The 22372-nt window shown below is 42.7% G+C and overlaps 1 protein-coding gene across 7 annotated transcripts; it reads right to left on the reverse strand.

Annotated features, from left to right (window-relative positions):
• Positions 1-267: 267 nt before the first annotated feature.
• Positions 268-21402, reverse strand: LOC112238547 (B-cell receptor CD22-like). 7 transcript variants are annotated; one of them, XR_002951635.2, is made up of 8 exons: positions 20268-21235; positions 19651-19702; positions 15575-15855; positions 11073-11156; positions 10510-10685; positions 10293-10404; positions 5427-5564; positions 5060-5226 (listed from the first exon to the last, which is right to left on the reverse strand). XR_002951635.2 is itself a non-coding variant. In XM_042314300.1 (5 exons), the coding sequence occupies exons 1-5, from the start codon at positions 21373-21375 to the stop codon at positions 433-435; spliced, it is 699 nt and encodes a 232-aa protein (XP_042170234.1). In that variant the 5' UTR covers positions 21376-21402; the 3' UTR covers positions 268-432. The 7 variants fall into 7 exon arrangements, 2 of the variants coding, with proteins under 2 accessions (XP_042170234.1, XP_042170235.1); XR_002951636.2 differs by lacking the exon at positions 5427-5564 and having other exon boundaries at positions 10510-10642; positions 20268-21231; XR_002951634.2 differs by lacking the exon at positions 5427-5564 and having other exon boundaries at positions 20268-21231.
• Positions 21403-22372: the final 970 nt, after the last annotated feature.

Here is a 22372-nt window from a genome sequence, read left to right on the forward strand (position 1 = left end):
CAGCACGTGGTATCTGGAAGTTTTGGCAATTTTTCAAAATACAATTGAGGGAAGAATCTGTATGAATAGGGGAGTGGCACTGGAAAGGTGATGGACTGTAATTTCCTCATACTTTAGGCCTGAGATCTGTGGGTCCACTCTTTTCATTGGTCTATACTATTGGTTGCATTTAAGACATTGGTCATTCGTTTTATTGATCTCAGTATGTACATTTAAGAGTAGCTTGTCATTTTGATCATTTGTGTGGTATAAAAAATATGAATGTAATGTCTCCAGTCATGTAAAATGATGTAGAATTGCAGGAAATTATTTAGAAAAGGCACATTTATTTCTCAGACCTACAAACCCCTCAGCACCTGGTCTTCAGGACTGAGCCCCGAATGTTACGAAACTATGGTGACGGCCCTGTCCAACCCTGCTATCCTAATGGACTCACCTCTTCTTCAGTGTGCCGTAGAAGATGAGTAGGAGAGATCCAGCTGCCAACACTGGTTTACCTGGGAGAGGACGACTAACAGATGAAGACATCTTCTACTCACATCAAAACATTTAACCTACAACCCTGGTGAAGGTGACCACCTACAGAAGTTGACTAGTTGAGAGTGCTTAATGCAGGACTGACTGGGACCAGAAATCAGCCCAGGGATTTACTAACACACCAGCCCACTTTTTTCCTCAAGGCCCCTATTGTTAGGCCAAATATAAACCAGCATATCTGACAATGAATAATCATCATGTAGAACGGCCCAATAGGAGAAATATAAACCAGCCCATCTGACATTTGCCCGACCTACATTATGGCCGGTCTATTCTGCCTTAATTAAATGGATATCTTACCTGCTACACTGAGATGCACAGTTGCAGAGTCAAGTGGTCTGTATTGATTCTCAGCCTTACAGAAGTACTGCCCGCTGTCCTCATTGCTGATGTTAAGGATGATGTAACTCTGCCCTGATCCTGTTTCTGAGAACCCCGTCTGTTCTTCATTCTTCTTGTACCAGGTGTATTTGTCCACTGGTGGCTTGGCATCACTGCTGCAGGTCAGAGTCACTGATCTGCCCTCCACTATTTCACCAGAGTGACTGACTGTGACTGACACTGAGGTGTTCTTTGGGAAGTCTGGAGGAGAAAATGAAGAGAGTTTGTGACATCTAGATTAACACCCACAGCTCATGTTGTGGTGACATTGAGCTGTTCATGGCGTGTTATTTAGCACATGCTGACTGGGGTCCTTCCACTCCAGAGGGGGTTACGATGAAGCAGGGTCGATGAGTTAGCCAGCTAACTAAATATTCTAAAATAATGTTTTATTCATAGAAAACAAGCTTAAAATGACATGGTCTAATTGACTGAACAACCAAAAACACACATTGAAGTTTAGCTTTCTTAATGAATCAGAACATCAATGGTTATTTCTAGTTGTTTATCAAAGTTAGCTGTAGTATACCCCTTTGTTGTTTTTCAAGCTAATGCTAAGATGTAGGTCAGTAAACAAAGCCATATTTGGGTCGCTGACTCTCAGAACTAATAGATGATTTGATAGTGACATATAAGAGATGAAATTCATACATTTCTAATATCCTCTCTATACACTACTTACATCCCACTACAAGGATCACTGCCGGACCAGGGGAATCCTCTCTGCCGCTCACCGCACAGGAGTAGCTGTTTGCATCTTCCCTGCCTACCGGGTCTAGTTCCAGGTAGTTGGCTATAACCTTGACCTTGTTGGTATAGGTCAAAGGCTGTTTGTCCCTGTACCAGGTGTAGGTGGGATTCTCGCTGATGAAGCAGGAGCCACAGGTCAGGACGGCCCACTCGGCATCCACAACTAGGTCAGGGGTCAAATCAACATGGAGCCCTGGGTAGAGTGATTTCAAACAAAATAGCTTTATTCGATCAAGTCAATCCAGCAAAATAACAGACAGTAACATAAAACATAATATATTCTCCTCCCAAAGCTTCCAGAAGATTCTTTTGTTTTCTTAAAATTACAGATGAAGCCAATGCTTTTTTCAACGGTAGTCATTTGCTGACGGATGACGGACAGAGGAAATGATTGTCAGTCAAAAACAGCATGTGCTTTTGTTGGCCTAAAAAAACCTTGTGCATATGCAACTTGTCAGAAAATAGCTGTCTTGAGTTGAATATTTGTCGGACAAAAACGGACAATGATTAATAGATAATACTATTTTATCTGTATTCATGTGGATGAATTCATGCCGTGGCCTTACCTGTCATATTTAACCTTACTCCTGGATTCCTCATCCACCCCCTAGCAATGACATCAGTCCCAAACAGGAAGCTGTAGGTGTCTGAATCGCTCTCTCAGGTCTGTGATTCTCAGTGTGGAAGAGCAGGGCATGGTCACAGAAGAGACCTTTAAGTAGCAGACTCTCTTGGGGGTGTAAGTCACACATCAGGATGCTGAATTGTAATTCCATCATAAATTAATTGACACTGAAGATGCTCACACTCTATATACTATGGGATGTTAACCTCGTGGTTAATGTGTTGACTTACATTCTCAACACTACAGGAAGGTGCGGAGGAGTATCTCTGTCTAAAGCCCTTTTGTGGGCCTGGCTCCCCAGTGGGTGACCCTAAGCCCTCCCAGGCTCACCCATGGCTGTACCCCATGCCCAGTCATGTTAATCCATAGATTAGGGCCTAATGAATTCATTTAAATTGACTGATTTCCTTTTAATGAACTGTAGCTCAGCAAAATCTTAGAAATTGTAGCAGTTTACGTATATATTTTTGTTCAGTATACTTAATGGTGAATCTCTCCTGATTTGTACTTAATGTTGAATCTCTTTGAATTCTAGATCTTCCACTTAAGTACTCTGGAGGAGCGCTTCTCTCGCCTGTGGACAGTGTCAACGCTGTCAGGGCTCTCTCCATGAGGATGTACTCTGTACCAGGTACACACAACTGGTATACAGGTGTGTTTTATTGAAGTTACTTTTCAGGTACATCGTTAATGTGACTCCCAGAGTGTAATGTTCAGGTACATCGTTAATGTGACTCCCAGAGTGTAATGTGCAGGTACATTGTTAATGTGACTCCCAGAGTGTAATGTTCAGGTACATCGTTAATGTGACTCCCAGAGTGTAATGTTCAGGTACATCGTTAATGTGACTCCCAGAGTGTAATGTTCAGGTACATCGTTAATGTGACTCCCAGAGTGTAATGTTCAGGTACATCGTTAATGTGACTCCCAGAGTGTAATGTTCAGGTACATCGTTAATGTGACTCCCAGAGTGTAATGTTCAGGTACATCGTTAATGTGACTCCCAGAGTGGAATGTTCAGGTACATCGTTAATGTGACTCCCAGAGTGTAATGTTCAGGTACATCGTTAATGTGACTCCCAGAGTGTAATGTTCAGGTACATCGTTAATGTGACTCCCAGAGTGATGTCAAGCTCCAAGTTTTGTTTTACAAGCTAAAGATAACTTCGGTAAATAAATAGGTGACATTTCCGAAATGGGAGATCAAATCACATCAAATCAAATTTTATTTGTCACATACACATGGTTAGCAGATGTTAATGCGAGTGTAGCGAAATGCTTGTGCTTCTAGTTCCGACAATGCAGTAATAACCAACAAGTAATCTAACTAACAATTCCAAAACTACTGTCTTATACACAGTGTAAGGGGATAAAGAATATGTACATAAGGATATGAATGAGTGATGGTACAGAGCAGCATAGGCAAGACACAGTAGCTGATATCGAGTACAGTATATTCATATGAGATGAGTATGTAAACAAAGTGGCATAGTTAAAGTGGCTAGTGATACATTTATTACATAAGGATGCAGTAGATGATATAGAGTACAGTATATACGTATGCATATGAGATGAATAATGTAGGGTAAGTAACATTATATAAGGTAGCATTGTTTAAAGTGGCTAGTGATATATTTACATCATTCCCATCAATTCCCATTATTAAAAGTGCTGGAGTTGAGTCAGTGTCATTGACAGTGTGTTGGCAGCAGCCACTCAATGTTAGTGGTGGCTGTTTAACAGTCTGATGGCCTTGAGATAGAAGCTGTTTTTCAGTCTCTCGGTCCCAGCTTTGATGCACATGTACTGACCTCGCCTTCTGGATGACAGCGGGGTGAACAGGCAGTGGCTCGGGTGGTTGATGTCCTTGATGATCTTTATGGCCTTCCTGTAGCATCGGGTGGTGTAGGTGTCCTGGAGGGCAGGTAGTTTGCCCCCGGTGATGCGTTGTGCAGACCTCACTACCCTCTGGAGAGCCTTACGGTTGAGGGCGGTGCAGTTGCCATACCAGGCGGTGATACAGCCCGCCAGGATGCTCTCGATTGTGCATCTGTAGAAGTTTGTGAGTGCTTTTGGTGACAAGCCGAATTTCTTCAGCCTCCTGAGGTTGAAGAGGCGCTGCTGCGCCTTCCTCACGATGCTGTCTGTGTGAGTGGACCAATTCAGTTTGTCTGTGATGTGCATGCCGAGGAACTTAAAACTTGCTACCCTCTCCACTACTGTTCCATCGATGTGGATGGGGGGGGGTGTTCCCTCTGCTGTTTCCTGAAGTCCACAATCATCTCCTTAGTTTTGTTGACGTTGAGTGTGAGGTTATTTTCCTGACACCACACTCCGAGGGCCCTCACCTCCTCCCTGTAGGCCGTCTCGTCGTTGTTGGTAATCAAGCCTACCACTGTTGTGTCGTCCGCAAACTTGATGATTGAGTTGGAGGCGTGCGTGGCCACGCAGTCGTGGGTGAACAGGGAGTACATGAGAGGGCTCAGAACGAATATAGATGCTCTATATTCACTTAATAGGCAGTGCAGGAATCCTTTAATGCACCTAAAAGTGCAATGTCTGTACCAGCAGCATACACTGACATTGGACAGTTACCACAGACCCACATCAACATATGTTACACAGACCCACTCTGAAATACACGTGAATGGTTTTCCCCTCACCAGAAGCCAAATGTCGACAAGCAACACTGCCATGAACGCACGGAAAGTGATTTTTCTGTGTCACAATTTGACAAATCTGTCAAGAATGAGAGAATTAAACAGGTTTTAAATCAACTTGTGAATTTTATTGAATGTTTGTTCTCTCCTTGATGTAACAACATGAAACGAATTAGAGAATTATTGTCAATGATTTATTAACAGCTGGATGACAGTGTTCCCCAATGTGTTCTGGATCTCTTCACACTGGGGACAGGTCACATGGACACCTCACTGCAGGAAGAGAGAGAGAGCGACATAAAATCCATGTACACAAACAAGTGGTCAGTTAAAATTGGCAAAAAACAGGGACAGGGGGAGGGGTGAGACAAAGGGGTGGGGGGGAGGGGTGAGACAGGGAGGAAGCTTAAGCCCCACCCACTTCAACATATATATCAATGAATTGGCGAGGGCAGTAGAAAAGTCTGCAGCACCTGGCCTCACCCTACTAGAATCTGAAGCCAAATGTCTGTTTGCTGCTGATCTGGTACTTCTGTTCCCAACCAAAGAGGGCCTACAGCAGCACCCATCTTCTGCACAGATCCTGCCAGACCTGGGCCCTGACAGTAAATCTCAGTAAGACAAAAATAAATGCAGAATTAGGTTGATACCCGCTAATGATCAAAATCCAGAAAAGAGCCGTGAAATTCTACAACCACCTAAAAGGAAGTGATTCCCATACATTCCACAACAAAGCCATCACCTAGAGAGAGATAAGCAAGCTGGTCCTGGGGCTCTGTTCACAAACACAAACATAATAAAAATAGCATCAATAGGAAAGTATACCAGTTTCATTTGAGGACCAGGATGTTGACAACTGTGCCATACAGATTGCAAAATAGTTGGGTAGAGATTTCTGATGTACTGATTCCATGGTACAGGGTGTATGAGTTGATATATAAAATGACGCAAGATTCAAGACTTCGTGCTTTTCAGCTAAAATGACATAGAATTCTTGCCACCAACAAAATGTTGAATATTTGGGGCATAAAATCATTGAAGCTCTGCAGATTTTGTTGTAATACAGAATCAATAGACCATTTAGTTTGGTATTGCCCTCATGTAGCCCGTTTCTGGTCTCTGGTTCAGGAACGGCTGAAAATGCATAGCATTGATGTAAAATTGACCCTAGAAATAGTACTGTTAGGAGATCTGGAGAGACCGGGTCAGTAAATTATTACTCTTAGTAAACGTATTTATCTTCAACTCGCAATCTGTGGATGCTCTTCGATTAGATAGAAAATGTATGTTAAACATCACAGCATAGTTGAAAGATGTTGCATAGAAATCCGAAGAGGGTGGCCAGCAGAGATAAGTGGGATGGGCTAAGGGAAGCTGAGGGTTGGGATGTGGAATTAGAGACAAGTGGGAGTAGAGTTGCTGTGCGGGAGATTGATCATCATTCTAAGATATGAGTAAAAAAGTATGTTTGAATGACACTGAGGGGCAGTGTTTTTACAGCTAATGCCGGCTTGCCTGTGTAACGGATGTGAAATAGCTAGCTTAGTTAGCGGTGGTGCGCGCTAAATAGCGTTTCAATCGGTGACGTCACTTGCTCGGAGACCTTGAAGTAGTGGCTTTTGTGGAGCGATGGGTAACGATGCTTCGTGGGTGTCAGTTGTTGATGTGTGCAGAGGGTCCCTGGTTCGCGCCCGGGTATGGGCGAGGCTGATGTGTAGGTGTTTGTACACATGCATTTACACACATTCTCATTCAAATAAACTCATACAAAACACATACATGTAATAGTGCCAGACATATACAGTTGGCATTGCTATTATGATTTTAGTTGTCCTTGTTGTCCTTTTTGTTTTTTGCATTGTTGTTTTCAGTCTCTCTTTCTCTCTTTAGTTAATTTTCTTGGTTGTTGGTGCATTGGGAGGTTCTTGGGGGTGGGGAATGGATTTTTTTTATTTCACCTTTATATAACCAGGTAGGCAAGTTGGAACAAGTTCTCATTTACAATTGCGACCTTGCATTGTGTGTGTGTGTGTGTGTGTGTGTGTGTGTGTGTATATATATTTTTTTAGAAAGCAACGTCAACATTATGACCAGGAATACGACTTTCCAGAAGCAGATCCTCTCTTCGGGCCACCACCCAGGACAATGGATCAAATCCCAGCAGCTGACAAAACCAACTGCAATGCAGAAGGGGCAGATGGAGTGGTCTTCTGGTCAGGCTTCATAAACGGACACATTGGCAAGTAGAATACTCGGGAGCGGGGAGCGATGTCCAGTCACTAGACAACATTAGAGCGAGGGTTGTCTTCCAGAGAGACAGAGACTAACATTCTGTGTCACTGAAACATGCCTCTCAGGATAAGTTGTCGGAATCGGTCCACCCACCAGGCTTCTCCATGCATCGTGCCAACAGAGATAAACACCTCTCTGGGAAGCGGAAGGGCGGGGTAGTATGATTTATCATTAACAACTCATGGTGTGATTAAAACACACAGGGACTCAAGTCCTTCTGCTCACCCAACCTAGAATTCCTTACAATCAAATGCAGGCCATTCTCCCTACCAAGATAATTCTTGTCAGTTGTAGTCACAGCTGTGTACATCCCCCCCCTCCCCCTCAAGCGAACACCAAGACGGCCCTCAAGGAACTTCACTGGACTCTATGTGAAATGGAAACTATATACCCGGAGGCTGCATTTACTGTAGCTGGGGATTTTAACAAAGCAAAGGTGAGATCAATGTTGCCTAACTTTATCAGCATATTGATTGCACGACACTTAGGGCTAATACTCTCAACCACTGCTACTCTAACTTCCGCGATGCATACAAAGCCCCCTCTTCAGCAAATCCGACCCCATCTTGCTCGTCCCAGCCTATAGGCAGAAACTCAAACAGGATGTACCAGTGGCGAGAACCAGTCAACGCTGGTCTGACCAATTGGAAGTCAAGCTCCAAGACTGGAATATGTTCCGGTCAGCCTCTGAGAATGACATTGATCTATATGCTGACTCGGTGAGTGAGTTTATAAATAAGTGCATTGGAGATGTCGTACCCACGGTGACTATTAAAAACTACCCTAACCAGAAACCGTGGATGGATGGCGGCATTCGTGAAAAACTGAAAGCGTGATCCACTGCATTTTACCATGGATAGAGGTCTGGTAATATGGCTGAATATAAACAGTGTAGTTATTCCCGCCGCAAGGCAATCAAACAAGCTAAATTCCGATACAGAGACAAGGTGGAGTCTCAATTCAACGGCTCAGACAAGATGTGGGTCTACAGGAAATAATGGACTACAAAAAGAAAACCAGCCACGTCACGGACACCGACGTCTTGCTTCCAGACAAACACCTTTGTGCGCTTTGAAGATACAGTGCCACTGTTGCGACTCGCTAACAAAGACTGCGCGCCCCCCCGCCTTCTCAGTGGCTGATGTGAGTAAAACATTTAAACATGTTAATCGTCGCAAGACTGCTGGCCCAGGCGGCATCCCTAGCGTCCTCAGAGCATGCGCAGACCAGCTGGCTGGTGTGTTTACAGACATATTTAATCGCTCCCTATCCCAGTCTGTTGTCCCCATATGCTTCAAGATGCCTACCATTGCCTTATTGGGTACAGGAACAAAGATAACTGAACTAAATGACTACCGCCCCGTAGCACTCACATCTGTCATCATGGAATGCTTTGAGAGGCTATTCAAGGATCATATCACAGCCACATTACCGGGCACCCTAGACCCACTTCAGTTTGCATACCGCCCCAACAGGTCCACAGATGATGCAATCGCACTGCACACTGCCCTATCCCATCTGGACAAAAGGAATACCTATGTAAGAATGCTGTTCATTGACTACAGCTCAGTATTCAACAATATAGTACCCTCCAAGCTCATCATCAAGCTGGAGGCCTTGGGTCTGAGCCCCTCCCTGTGCTACTGGGTCCTGGACGTTGACGGGCCACACCCAGGTGGTGGAGATAGGAAACCATCTCCACTTTGTTGACCCTCAAAACTGGGGCCCCACAAGGTTGTGTGCTCTGCCCTCTCCTGTACTCCCTGTTCACCCATGACTGCGTGGCCAATGCATGCCTCCAACTCAATCATCAAGTTTGCGGACGACACAACAGTAGTGGGCTTGATCACCAAGAAACGACGAGACAGCCTACAGGGAGGAGGTGAGGGCACTCTGAGTGTAGTGTCAGGAAAACACTCACTCAACCTCAACAAAAGGAGAAGATCGTGGTCTTCAGGAAACAGCAGAGGGAGCACCGCCCTATCCACATCGAAGGGACAGCAGTGGAGAAGGTGAAAAGTTAAGTTCCTCGGCGTACACATCACAGACCAACTGAAATGGTCCAACCAGAGGCTGAAGAAATTTGGCTTGTCAACCAAAACCCGAACAAACTCTTAAAGATGCACAATCGAGAGCATCCTGTCGGGCTGTATGACAGCCTGGTACGGCAACTGAACCGCCCTCGACCGCAAGGCTCTCGAGGGTAGTGCAGTCTGCACAACGCATCACTGGGGGCAAACTATCTGCCCTTCCAGGACACCTACAGCACCCGGTGTCACAGGAAGGTCAAAAAGATCAAGGACAACAACCACCTGAGCCACTGCCTGTTCACACCGCTATCATCCAGAAGGCAAGGTCAGTACAGGTGCATCAAAGCTGGGACCGCGAGATAGAAGCTGTTTCTCAATCTCAAGGCCATCAGACTGTTAAACAGCAATCACTACCTCAGAGGCTGCTGCCTACACTGAGACCCAATCACTGGACACTTACATTGATCACTAGTCACTTTAAAACAATGGCACTTTAAATAATGCCACTTTAATATTGTTTACATATCTTACATTACATGTATATACTGTATTTTATACCATCTACTGCACCTTGCCTATGCCACTTGGCCATCCATATACTTATATGTACATATTCTCATTCACCCCTTTAGATGTGTGTATTAGGTAGTTGTTGGGAATTGTTAGATATTACTGCACTGTTTGAGAGTTTAACAACAACTTCTCCTTTACACAGGAAACTTTGGTCTGAAAGTTTCTTCCTGCGCTGCTGATGGCTTTTTCAGTCTGCAATGGTTTTATTTATTTAACTGAACAAGTCAGTTAAGAACAAATTCTTATTTGCAATGATGGCCTAGGAACAATAGGTTAACTTGACATGCTCAGAACGACAGATTTGTTTTACCTTGTCAGCTCAGGAATTCGATCCACCAACCTTTCAGTTCCTGGCCCTTTGCTCTAACCACTAGGCTTCCTGACACCCCAATACCTTTTTCCTCACAGCCATTTATAGAAAGTGGAAGAGTTACAAGTTTATACCTTTGTTCCAATGTTGATGTTGATGTCACCTCCTACTGTGGAGTTGATCTCTGGGGCAATTACAATGCTTCCACCCTGCACTGTGATGGTAGACTGGGGATTGTAGGTTGGTCTGTGCAGGGGAGAGAGAGGGGGAGAAAGAGGTAACCCTGTGTCCTTACCCTGGTATTACAAGGTAAAATTCTGACCTCAAACATTTAATCGAAATCGTCCTCACTTTTGTTGACAGGGCATTTCTCCACCAATGAGACGGTTGTCCTCTGCTATCCTCCCTTCAGTGTCTCCCTTTTTTCTTCCACAAGACAAACTCTCTTTCGAGAAAGTGGTAGTGTCCCCATCTTCTCTCCTCCCTTTGAAGCAAATGCACCACATTTCTTTCTCTCACGTCTCAATCTATGGAACATGACTGAACTCATGAGAACATATTTTGGTCTCACTTTAAACAAAGTACAACTTTAAGGCTTTATATAGTGTACATAAAGCCTTCATAAGCACTCCATAAATGCTTCACAAATCTAAGCATATTTCATACTTTATAAAATGGTGTATAAAGGGTGACAATTTCCACTGTAGGGTGAAATGCCAAATGTTACAAAGCACTAGGTATGTTCATACACTATTTTAGAGTATGACATATTTCCTAAATCTCTTTGAAGCTTCAAAGTATTTCAAATCCATCCCAGTTTGATAAATTGTCAAGTACACAGAAATAGGTTCAACAAAGATTTACTCCAAATATTACACCAAAACGAATCTAATGTAATTAAGGGAAATTCTTACCTTCTATGATAAATTGACCGTGTAGTGTGAAATATGGTGAGGATGTGACTGCGTTGGAAGGTTAAAACCTGAGAACCCCTCCCTCTGACGTTTAGGCACATCGTTGCGCAAAAAAAAAAAAAAAAAAAAAAAAAAAAAAAAAAAAAAAAAATATTCAGAAATTCTAAATCGAAAGTATATACACATATATTATTAGGCTATACGTAAAGACCAGATTCAATTGAGAATATAGCGTGACAATATTGTAAAATGCATGTAAAAATGTGAATTCGAGACTGCACAACAGAGCCAGCACAGAGAGCAGAGCCTTCCCTTTGATGCGACTTTTTTCAAATCATTCGTCGCATCTCGCAGCCTTTATGCATTAGACTTCAACATGTAGGCAAACATTTGCGTCACAACTAAAGTTGCATACGTAACTCTAAATGAAGCATATAGGAGGACACGTTTCTTCGTTAACCGCTCAACACAGAATAGCTGCATGTGCGCACTCCCTTAAATCGTTTGGGGAAAAATATAATTTATTTTTTAAGTAAACTATGTTCAATTTTGTTTTTACTATAAAATAATACCACATATAAGCACATCTTTCCTGCTAAATGAACTAGTGGCCCACAGCCATATGGCATAGCCAGATCAGGGCCTAACATAACGACATGTCAGAATATGATTCTGTTGTTCTGACACAGGCTACATTTTCTTCATGTCATAATGTTTCTTTAGACCCGCCTAAAATAAGTAAAAGATTGATTGTGACGGTGTGAGCTATATCAAATGGATTAGTCTTTTTAAAATGTAGATATTCCAAAGGTCTGCGTCAGTGGCTTGTAAGATATGTGTTGAAGCCAGGAGACGCTAACCCTGTTTTATGTTAATTAACTGTCAGTTTTGACTGGAAACCGGGAGGTATACGCTCCAAATTGCGTTGTGGTTTGAGGAGAACACATACATTTTGTCAAGGTGGAGATGAGTGGCAGAGAATCACGGATAAGGCGGAGAGGAGTGTCGGAGACCGAGGCACGGGTGGACATTGGACGCATCAATTCAGGCTACAAGTGTAAGCCTAATGACAATCGCAGAATGTCATTACAATACACATAGGTGTTTTGTAACAGATGTCGATTTCAATTCATCAAATTTTAGGTGCACAGTGGACTGTTGGGGTTTGGATGCTGTAATTATTTTGTGAGTGGATGAATGTGCGCGGTTAGCCTACAAGAAGAGCGTCTTCGTTAAGTGATTGTTTATGAAACATTAAAAGACAGAGGCGGCGTGTCCATAAGGTTAAGCTGAGATTTTCCTAAAGTAAATGTAATTAAATTGCCAAAATGACATAGCTAATTAGCTTACTCGTGTCGATATATTTATGAAATCATTCTAAATGAACTACTACACCAGAAAGCATGATTTGGCCACAGAGGATCATTAGCTTTTCTTTTTTTAAAAGCTGTGGATTGTTTTAAATCGCATAGCCTTCAACAGTGCTGCAAATGACAAATAAATTATTGTCGAGTTGCGACTGTCAGTGAAAAGCAGAGAGCCAGCCAGGCATATCGCAACATTTAAAAATACAATCGCGGAGAAACTGTTTGGACAACAAATGTCTATTGCTGTAGCATGGACATCACCAGGACCTGGCTTTCGGGGCTTTAGCCCCGAATAAGTTTGCGTCAGCCCCGAATCTTTTCGTTCCTTCAACGGTGTAAAAAAAAAAAGAAAGTTAAATGTATATATTTTTTTAATTAGAAAAATACTGAACGCGCCTCTTAGTTCATAGAGCGGTGCTTACATGCAACTCCCGAAGTCTTCCAACTGTTATAGTCAGGAGAATGGTGCCATGTCTCGCCAGATCACTTCATGATTAATTTGTAATCTACATAACAAACCGAATATAACAGCATGATAATGTCGGGCTACTGTTATGCCAAAAACGCCATGTAATTTATTTTAAAAATACACAACAAACCGAATATAAAGTAGGCCTAATTTGGTGTTTTAAAATTTAAAAAATATAATTTTCCTTTAGCCACTTACAGTATGTGTAGGCAATCGTGTAATTTGGATGATGCGTTGTATTTAGCCTACATTCTAACATTATTTTATCCAACATGAAGACTTGTTATCAACTTTAATTCAGAAATGATGTCTTAATAGTAATTTAAAAACAATGGTGCTCCGGTAGGCTACCTAAAACTGGTTGTAATAAATGTAAAGCAATTGCCATGTGGTCAATTGTTAATTCCAGCACCGTTTTAATTGGGACAGAGTCATCGCGCTGCTTTGAGACAAGCATGAGAACTCATATGGATAAATCAATCAATGTCAGATTTTTGTTTTCACTGAATCTCCGTTTGGATATTTGGTTTCAATTAGGCTGGGAAATGTTAGCTAAATTGAGGTGAGTTCATGATCATTCGTCTAGCAACTAAAAGCAACGCAGATCTTCTCCACACACACACACAAGTCCTATAGTCTACCTGATGAGCTTCCCTGATGTTTTTCTGAACTTTTGATGCATCTCACACATTTGCACCCTTTCCCATTTTGGGCTCCCGAGTGGCGCAGCGGTCTAAGGCACTTCGTCTTAGCGCAAGAGGCGTCAGTATCACATCCAGCGGTGGTTGGGAATCCCATAAGGCGGTGCACAATTGGCACAGCGTTTTTGAATGTGTACAATAACATAACCAACAACCAATGCCTGTCTGTTAGTGAGGAAGCATGTGAGGATGATAAAAATAAATGGGTTCAATTGATATGGCGTCATGGTGGGCGTGACATCCCGTGTAATGACGTGTTTGTAGAGGCATAATGGTAAAATTACATTAAGGTTATAAAAAACTAAGAAAAGATATTCAGTGTCTCATTACAACATATTTTGTAATTGTCAATGAAAATGACTGTAAATGGTTCTTACTACCTGGGGTGGCAGGTAACCTAGTGGTTAGAGCCCCGAGCTGATAAGGTAAAAATCTATCCGTCTGCCCCTGTCCCTGAACAAGGCTGTTTACCCATTGTTCCCCAGTAGGCCGTCATTGTAAATAAGAATGTTCTTAAATGACTTGCCTAGTGTAACAGTACTCTTCTTGCGTTGTGTACAATCAGTCATCGACACGGAACTCCAATATGTAGCACCAGTCATGTAGCTTTATTCTGTTAGGAACGGCACAAAATTGCACGTCATGCAATGCACGTCTCACCATCCAACTCTGCACTCACGCACTGTACAAAATATATGAACCCCCCCCACACCAGACACAGTAAGTTGCTAGCTAGTACTGGCGGGAATTCTTTACAACAAAATGCACAACAAATATTCTCCAAAAACCACTGCATCTTATGTGTGATGTTCGAATAACATTTACAAACAATTTGATATAAATTGTACATTTAAATCACTTGAGAGTATAAGAATCGCTTTTGATGTACAGTGCTTGGCAACCAACAACTTACCGCTGGTTTGGTGCTTGTTCACTGGGATGATTCTAACTGGAACATCCCCCCTCGTAAGCAAGCTACGCAAACCAGCCAATAAGATGCCATGTTGAGTAGGTGAAGGCAAGACAAACTCAAACCAAAAACCCATTGGCTTAACAATAAAGTGGCTGGGGTTTTTCCTAGCCACCGTGCTTCTACACCTGCATTGCTTGCAGGTGTACTCTCAAAATGTCAATATTTTAAAAAGTTGAGAGTAGTAAGAAAACCATTTAGTCATTTTGATTGACAATGACATCCCATTACAAAATATGTTGTAATGAGACAGTAATTATCATTTTATTTCTCTAACCTTGACATTGGGTTCTGAGGTAAATAATATTATTTTACATAGCATTATGCCTCTAGAAACACGTCATTACACGGGATGCCACGCCCATCGTGATGACGTCATACCCACTGAACCCAGTTTTTTTATCATCCTTACTAACACACAGGCGTTGGTTGTTGGTTATGTTGATGTACACATTCAAAGATATCCATTACAAAGCTTGTGTGTCCCACTTTGCCAGGTGTCCCACTCACCCTACTCCTGTCTCTATAAATGACATAATTGAAAATACTACCCAAGCATAATTTAGCCACAGTTGTAAACACTGGTTTACCTGGTAGAGGACGACTACCAGATAAAGACAACTTCTACTCACATCAAAAGATTTAACTGACAACCCTGGTGAAGGTGACCACCTTCAGAAGATGACAAGTTGAGAGTGCTTAATGCAGGACTGACTGGGACCAGAAATCAGCCCAGGGATTTACGAACACACCGGGCCACTTTTTACTAACACACCGGGCCACTTTTTACTAACACACCGGCCCACTTTTTACTAACACACCGGCCCACTTTTTACTAACACACCGGCCCACTTTTTTCCTGAAGGCGTCTATTACGTGCCAAATAATGATCATTTAGACCGGCCCACTAGGAGAAATATAAACCAGCGCATCTGACATTTGCCCGACCTACAGTATGGCCGGTCTATTCTGCCTTAATTAAATGGATATCTTACCTGCTATACTGAGATGCACAGGTGCAGAGTCAAGTGATCACTGCCGGACCAGGGGAATCCTCTCTGCCGCTCACCACACAGGAGTAGCTGTCTGAATCCTCCCTGCCTACCGGGTCTAGTTCCAGGTAGTTGGCCATAACCTTGACCTTGTTGGTATAGGTCAAAGGTTGTGTCCCTGTACCAGTTGTAGGTGTGATTCTCGCTCATGAAGCAGGAGCCACAGGTCAGGACGGCCCACTCACCGTCCACAACTAGGTCAGGGGTCAAATCAACACGGAGCCCTGGGTAGAGTGGGGGTCATTTTGATTTGATTTCAAACAAAATAGCTTTATTAGATCAAGTCAATCCAGTAAAATAACAGACAGTAACGTAAAGCAAAATAGAGTCTCCCCCCAAAGCTTCTCCTCTTATTGTGTCCTTAAATTACGGAGTAATCCGTGCTTTTGTTGGTCTTTGTGTGAATACAACTCGTCCGAAAATAGCTGCCTTAAGTTGAACATTTGATGGAGAAAAATGGACAATGATGAATGGATAATAGGATTTTATCTGTATTCACATGGATTAATTAATTCTGTTGATTTACCTGTCACATTTAACCCCTGGATTCCCCGTCCACCCCCCAGAAGTGACGTCAGTCCCAAACAGGAAGCTGTAGGTGCCTGAATTGCTCTTTCTTAGGTCTGATTCTCAGCGTGTAAGAGCAGGGCATGGTCACAGAAGAGCCCTTTAAAAACCGAGGATTCATATGGTTTTTTTCCTGTATTGATTCCCCCCAAAATTGACATCTAATATTCCAGGAATTCCTTAAACAATGTGTCTTTAACGTTCCAACATCATAGTTTTGTTTTTTATTTTTTAAATGAAGTAAAAATAGTTTTTGCATGACTAACCCTAGTTTTCATATGTGGGTCAAATATGGACCTAGGTATTTCCTATGGAATTCATTGCATTGCACTGAAACATACCTTTCTTTTTGCTGCAACAATAAAATCAGTGGAATTAATAAAGTATTTATTAAATATCTTGTTTTTAATGTTTGTTAACCACCGTTTTCTTTTCTCCTTTTTAACTCATTGATTAACAGAGTTTTTGCATTACTACCCCAAGGTTGCATATGTCAGATACATTTTTTCCCCATATACATTTCTCATGGAATTTGATAGGAACCTTTGATTCTAGTACATTTTTCCAGTCAGGAATATATTTCCAGTGGACAACACATCTGCAGTCAACAATTTCACAATACCGGAAGACAATTTTGCTCATCTGATACATGTGAGGTCAAATTTTTGTAAAATACTTACAAAACATGTCTTTAGATAAAAAAATATTCTATAACTTTTGCACGTCCATCATTACAGAAGTTAGAGAGAAATGTATACTATATTATAATAATAATAGCCATCTAGCCTGATCTTGATCTTAGCCAGCTAGCTAGTATAAGTTAGTCTGTTTGTTGGTTGATCGGATATAATGTTTTGCCCCAAAAAATGTAATCAGCCAGCTAATCAGAGAGGGGTGGGGAGTAGTTGGAAGATGACTAGAAGTATGTGGGAAGGGGGGTCTAAACTTAGCCACACTAATGTTAAAATAATTGGAGTATTGGTAAAACCACAATATGTTTTATGAGTTTTACCTACTTTTCAAATGATTGAAGCGCGTATACAACTACTGTCTACATTTTTGTGTTTCACTATTCACTGTGTTGTAAATGGCTCATAAGATTGTTGCCAAATATACAACCAACATGGTTTTACAGATGCTGGATGAGGAAGCCATTGGTGCCTCCGACTCAAAATCTGAGGTATCCAATTCAGATGACAGAGACTATGTGCCTGTGGGTCAAGTTGGAGTTGTGGATGCACCTGGTAGTCCAGCTGTCCTAGATGATTCTACAGATGGGGAGGACTCCTCCTCTGAGGAGAGTGAAAACCAGTCAAATAGACTGAGTAAAAAGGAGTCTTACTGGAGTGAACCCCCCCCCCCCCACTAAAAGGCAGGACCAGAAGCCATAACATCCTGAGGAGCTGCCCAGGGCCTGTGCCGGGGTCAACAGTTGTATCACCAAAAGATGCCTGCGAGCTGTTCATTAGTGACATCATTGAGGAGGTCCTAAAGTGTAGAAATTTAGAAGGAGTGAGAAACGCGACAGCAAAAGGAACAGAGTGGCGAGAAGTCAACAAAGAGGAACTAAAGGCCTTTATGTGTTTAACCCTCCTCGCCGGCAAGGAGAACAGCTGGAATGTCTCCACACGGCAAGGAGAACAGCTGGAATGTCTCCACACGGCAAGGAGAACAGCTGGAATGTCTCCACACGGCAAGGAGAACAGCTGGAATGTCTCCACACGGCAAGGAGAACAGCTGGAATGTCTCCACACGGCAAGGAGAACAGCTGGAATGTCTCCACACGGCAAGGAGAACAGCTGGAATGTCTCCACACGGCAAGGAGAACAGCTGGAATGTCTCCACACGGGAGCCACATTTTGGATCCACTACAGAATCCAATGTATAATGTCACCAAGTCGGTCAGAAGATATGAGGATATCCGTTGCTACCGGAGGCTGGATGACAAGAGGACCAGAGTGTTCAGAGAGGCAACGGGTCACCTGGCAGCCTTCCAGTATGTGTGGGACCTTTCCCTAGTAAACTGTAGAGGAAGGTTCATCCCCAGCGACTGGATGAGCAGCTTGTGCCACTCCGGGGCAGAAGCAGGTTCACACAGTACATGCCCAGCAAGACTGCTCCGAGTTTGGTTTTAATGGCAACTTGGCCATGGTGAGTTATGTGCTGAAGCAGCGAAAAGCTGTTGCCTTCCTGAGCACCCTGCATGACGACAAAGTGGTAGATGAGGCCAGTGCGAAGAAGAAGCCAGAGATGATCCAATACAATAACTGCACAAAAGGAGTAGTGGACATTATGGATCAGATGGTGCGTAATTACACATGCAAACGCCAGTCAAGGAGGTGGCCAATGGTGCTGTGGTACAACCTGCTGGATGTTGCCACCCTCAATGCTTACCCCATATTTATGGCACAGAAGCCCAACTTCATGGTAGGTGTGAACAGCACCCGACAGCTCAAGGAGCTGGTCAAAGAGCTTGTGATCCCACACATGCAGAGGCTCATAGAAGGCTGTTGCAACATACCAAAGGTCATCACTGAGGCAGTGGAAAGATGTAGGGTGATGAGAGAGCCATGCCACTACCACTCACAGCAGCCAGGGCCCTCAGAGGAAGAGGTGCCAGCTCTACCCAAGTGCAAAGGATAGAAAAGTCAGCTGCTGGTTGATCTCAGTGCAACACACCCGTCTGCAAAGAGCACAGTCACATGCTTTGTAACAAATGCATGGACTAAGACAGCATAAGTAAGCATGACACACACAGACAGTTAATTTTAGTGTTCATGTTTTCTAAATTCAATTGTTAGTGATGTCATTTATATTGATCATAAACTTTGGATTTTCAAATAAATGTTTTGAAATTTTATAAAACATGTTTAAGGTAGTTTTTGTTTTGTTATTCACAATTATATTAATTACAAGAAAAATATGCTAATATTTCCAATAGCCGTTATGAATTATCATAATGTTATCATTGAAATGTGTATCAAACTGTTGAAGAGAGACTAAAACCATTTCAAACAGTAAAATAATTATTGAAAAGGTCCAAATCATCACTCAAAATATTGATGTTCTACAAAATTCATATGCATTCTTGGGACGTCAGGTTTACTATGCATCCTAGGGTCACACATCAGGATGCTGAATCATAATTCCATGTTAAATTAATTGATACTGAAGATGGTCACACTATATACTATAGGATGTCAACCCCTTTTGGTGAATTTGTTTTTAACTGACAAACTAAAAAAGAAGTTCCAAGAAGTAAGAATTACATGCGGTGTTGGAATCTGTGCCATCTGCTCCAGGAGAGATCCAAGTGAAACCACAGAAAGAGAAGTACTGGGAGGTTTAGTTTTCAAATGGAAACAGTACACACTGATGAATCCAGATCATTCTTTTTCAGGGGGTAAACAAACAAGTACAACTAAAATGTAATTTAATCTCAACTAGTGTACCTGTAGTCATGAGCAGGACGATTACCAGGTTGGAGTGTTGAGCTCCAGCACCCTGCAGAGAAACAAGATGAAGAAGATACAAAAGCATCATCATCATCATGACAGAACATACTTCATATGCAGTATACTCAATGAAAAATTTATATGAGAAGAAATACTATGATATGAAAAGTATGAGACGACACACAAGGCCTGATAAGAGGAACACCTGTTCATAATTACAACATACATAATACTAACATATATACTACTAATTGGCTTATTACATTAAAAGTTCCTAACAGTCATCTGCAGGATAATTAGTCCCTCACTCTGCGGCCATCTGTCAATTTCCCCTCTCAAAGATCTCTCCCCACCTCTGAAGACTGTAGCACCTACCTTGTTTTAACAAATCATTCTAATACTACAAGTTCTCTTTTCTCAATAGTGGGGTCTTCACATCCAGACCACCACAAGGGACTATCAAATACCCTTCATGGTGATTCAGATCCTCCTACTGTGTGTATTTATACTACTGTGTGAGATCTCTAACCAAATCCTTCCAATGTATGTATCTATTTTAGTACCTGCCAATGAACTAGTTGAACGAAGATAAAATAATATAGAAGCACTCTTACCATGTTGAAAGAGGAGTCCAGTTGTAGCGGTATTTATTTGAGGGGTAACGAAAAATTTTGTTCGGGCGCCAGGCAGGTATTAACCATGCCGAAAAGAGTAGAATAGAGAGAGTAACACTACCAGACCCACACACATCAGCAGAAGAGACTGCCTAGAGTGTAGCCTGTTTACCAGATAGCCAGTGGAGAGAAAAGAGAATACACACCATATAAAACCCACATCACAGCACAGGGGTAACCCCAACAAGAATACCTCATACAATAATAATATTCATTATGGCAGAGCAACTTCATACAAGAAAGAACCCAGTCATCAACAGAGGATTTGCAGTAATCTGTATTATCTTCCAGTGGAGGAGTGCAGAGGGTATGAATGTGGGGGGTGTTCATAGACACCAAAGGCCTTAAAAATGTCCAAAATCTTCTCGGCCACATGTCATTAGTACACCCCACCTCAATACAGTTCACATAATACACAACTTGCAAGCAACCTCCCTTTTAACTAAGATGTCCACCCAAATACTTCTGGCATGGCAATAATAGTCCACCTCTAATGAACTTCAATGGGAAGTGCATTTGAAAAATAGAGAGTCTGTTACAGGGTAAAGCACTGGAACGATAGAGGGAAGAGAAAGAGAGAAAGAGAACAAGAGAGATCTTAGCTGTGGTCTTCGGGCGTGCCGGTGTACTGTCTGACCGTCCGTTGGTATGTATATTAAAGCTTCGCAACAAGGTTGCTACTAATCCATGCGATCCATAACTGGCGCGATCCCAAACGAAAACAACCACGACCTGGAACTGTCACACCGATGATTGAGTTAAATACTTTATAAACTACAAACGCTGAAAACAAACAAAACTTCTGCAACACAGCACACACAATCAATCTGTCGCGCCACCCAAGAGCCCCTTCCCAAAGAGCTGAACGAGCTCTCTTTATTTCCTCCTTCCTTACTGCTCATGCACTCTTAAAGTGGCAGCGCACGGTGAAGGCTCCGTGCAGATTTCGACACACAGTAACAGAGACTCTTACCATGGTAAACAGGAGTCCAGTAACAGAGACTCTTACCATGTTAAACAGGAGTCCAGTAACAGTGACTCTTACCATGGTAAACAGGAGTCCAGTAACAGAGACTCTTACCATGTTTAAACAGGAGTCCAGTAACAGAGACTCTAACCATGTTAAACAGGAGTCCAGTAACAGAGACTCTAACCATGTTAAACAGGAGTCCAGTAACAGAGACTCTAACCATGTTAAACAGGAGTCCAGTAACAGAGACTCTAACCATGTTAAACAGGAGTCCAGTAACAGAGACTCTTACCATGGTAAACAGGAGTCCAGTAACAGAGACTCTAACCATGTTAAACAGGAGTCCAGTAACAGAGACTCTTACCATGGTAAACAGGAGTCCAGTAACAGAGACTCTTACCATGGTAAACAGGAGTCCAGTAACAGAGACTCTTACCATGTTAAACAGGAGTCCAGTAACAGAGACTCTTACCATGTTAAACAGGGGTGCATCACCTGAGTGGGTTGATTCACTGATGTGGTCATCCTGTCTGGGTTGGCGCCCCCCCTTGGGTTGTGCCATGGCGGAGATCTTTGTGGGCTATACTCAGTCTTGTCTCAGGATGGTAAGTTGGTGGTTGAAGATATCCCTCTAGTGGTGTGGGGGCTGTGCTTTAGCAAAGTGGGTGGGGTTATACCCTTCCTCCAGTATTTATGCTGCAGTAGTTAATGTGTCGGGGGGCTAGGGTCAGTTTGTTATATCTGGAGTACCTCTCCTGTCCTATTCGGTGTCCTGTGTGAATCTAAGTGTGCGTTCTCTAATTCTCTCTTCTCTCTCTCTCTCTCTCTCTCGGAGGACCTGAGCCCTAGGACCATGCCCCAGGACTACCTGACATGATGACTCCTTGCTGTCCCCAGTCCACCTGACCGTGTTGCTGCTCCAGTTTCAACTGTTCTGCCTTATTATTATTCGACCATGCTGGTCATTTATGAACATTTGAACATCTTGGCCATGTTCTGTTATAATCTCCACCCGGCACAGCCAGAAGAGGACTGGCCACCCCACATAGCCTGGTTCCTCTCTAGGTTTCTTCCT

Source organism: Oncorhynchus tshawytscha, unplaced genomic scaffold (genome assembly GCF_018296145.1).
Source record: "Oncorhynchus tshawytscha isolate Ot180627B unplaced genomic scaffold, Otsh_v2.0 Un_contig_8108_pilon_pilon, whole genome shotgun sequence".
NCBI classification, from domain to species: domain Eukaryota; kingdom Metazoa; phylum Chordata; class Actinopteri; order Salmoniformes; family Salmonidae; genus Oncorhynchus; species Oncorhynchus tshawytscha.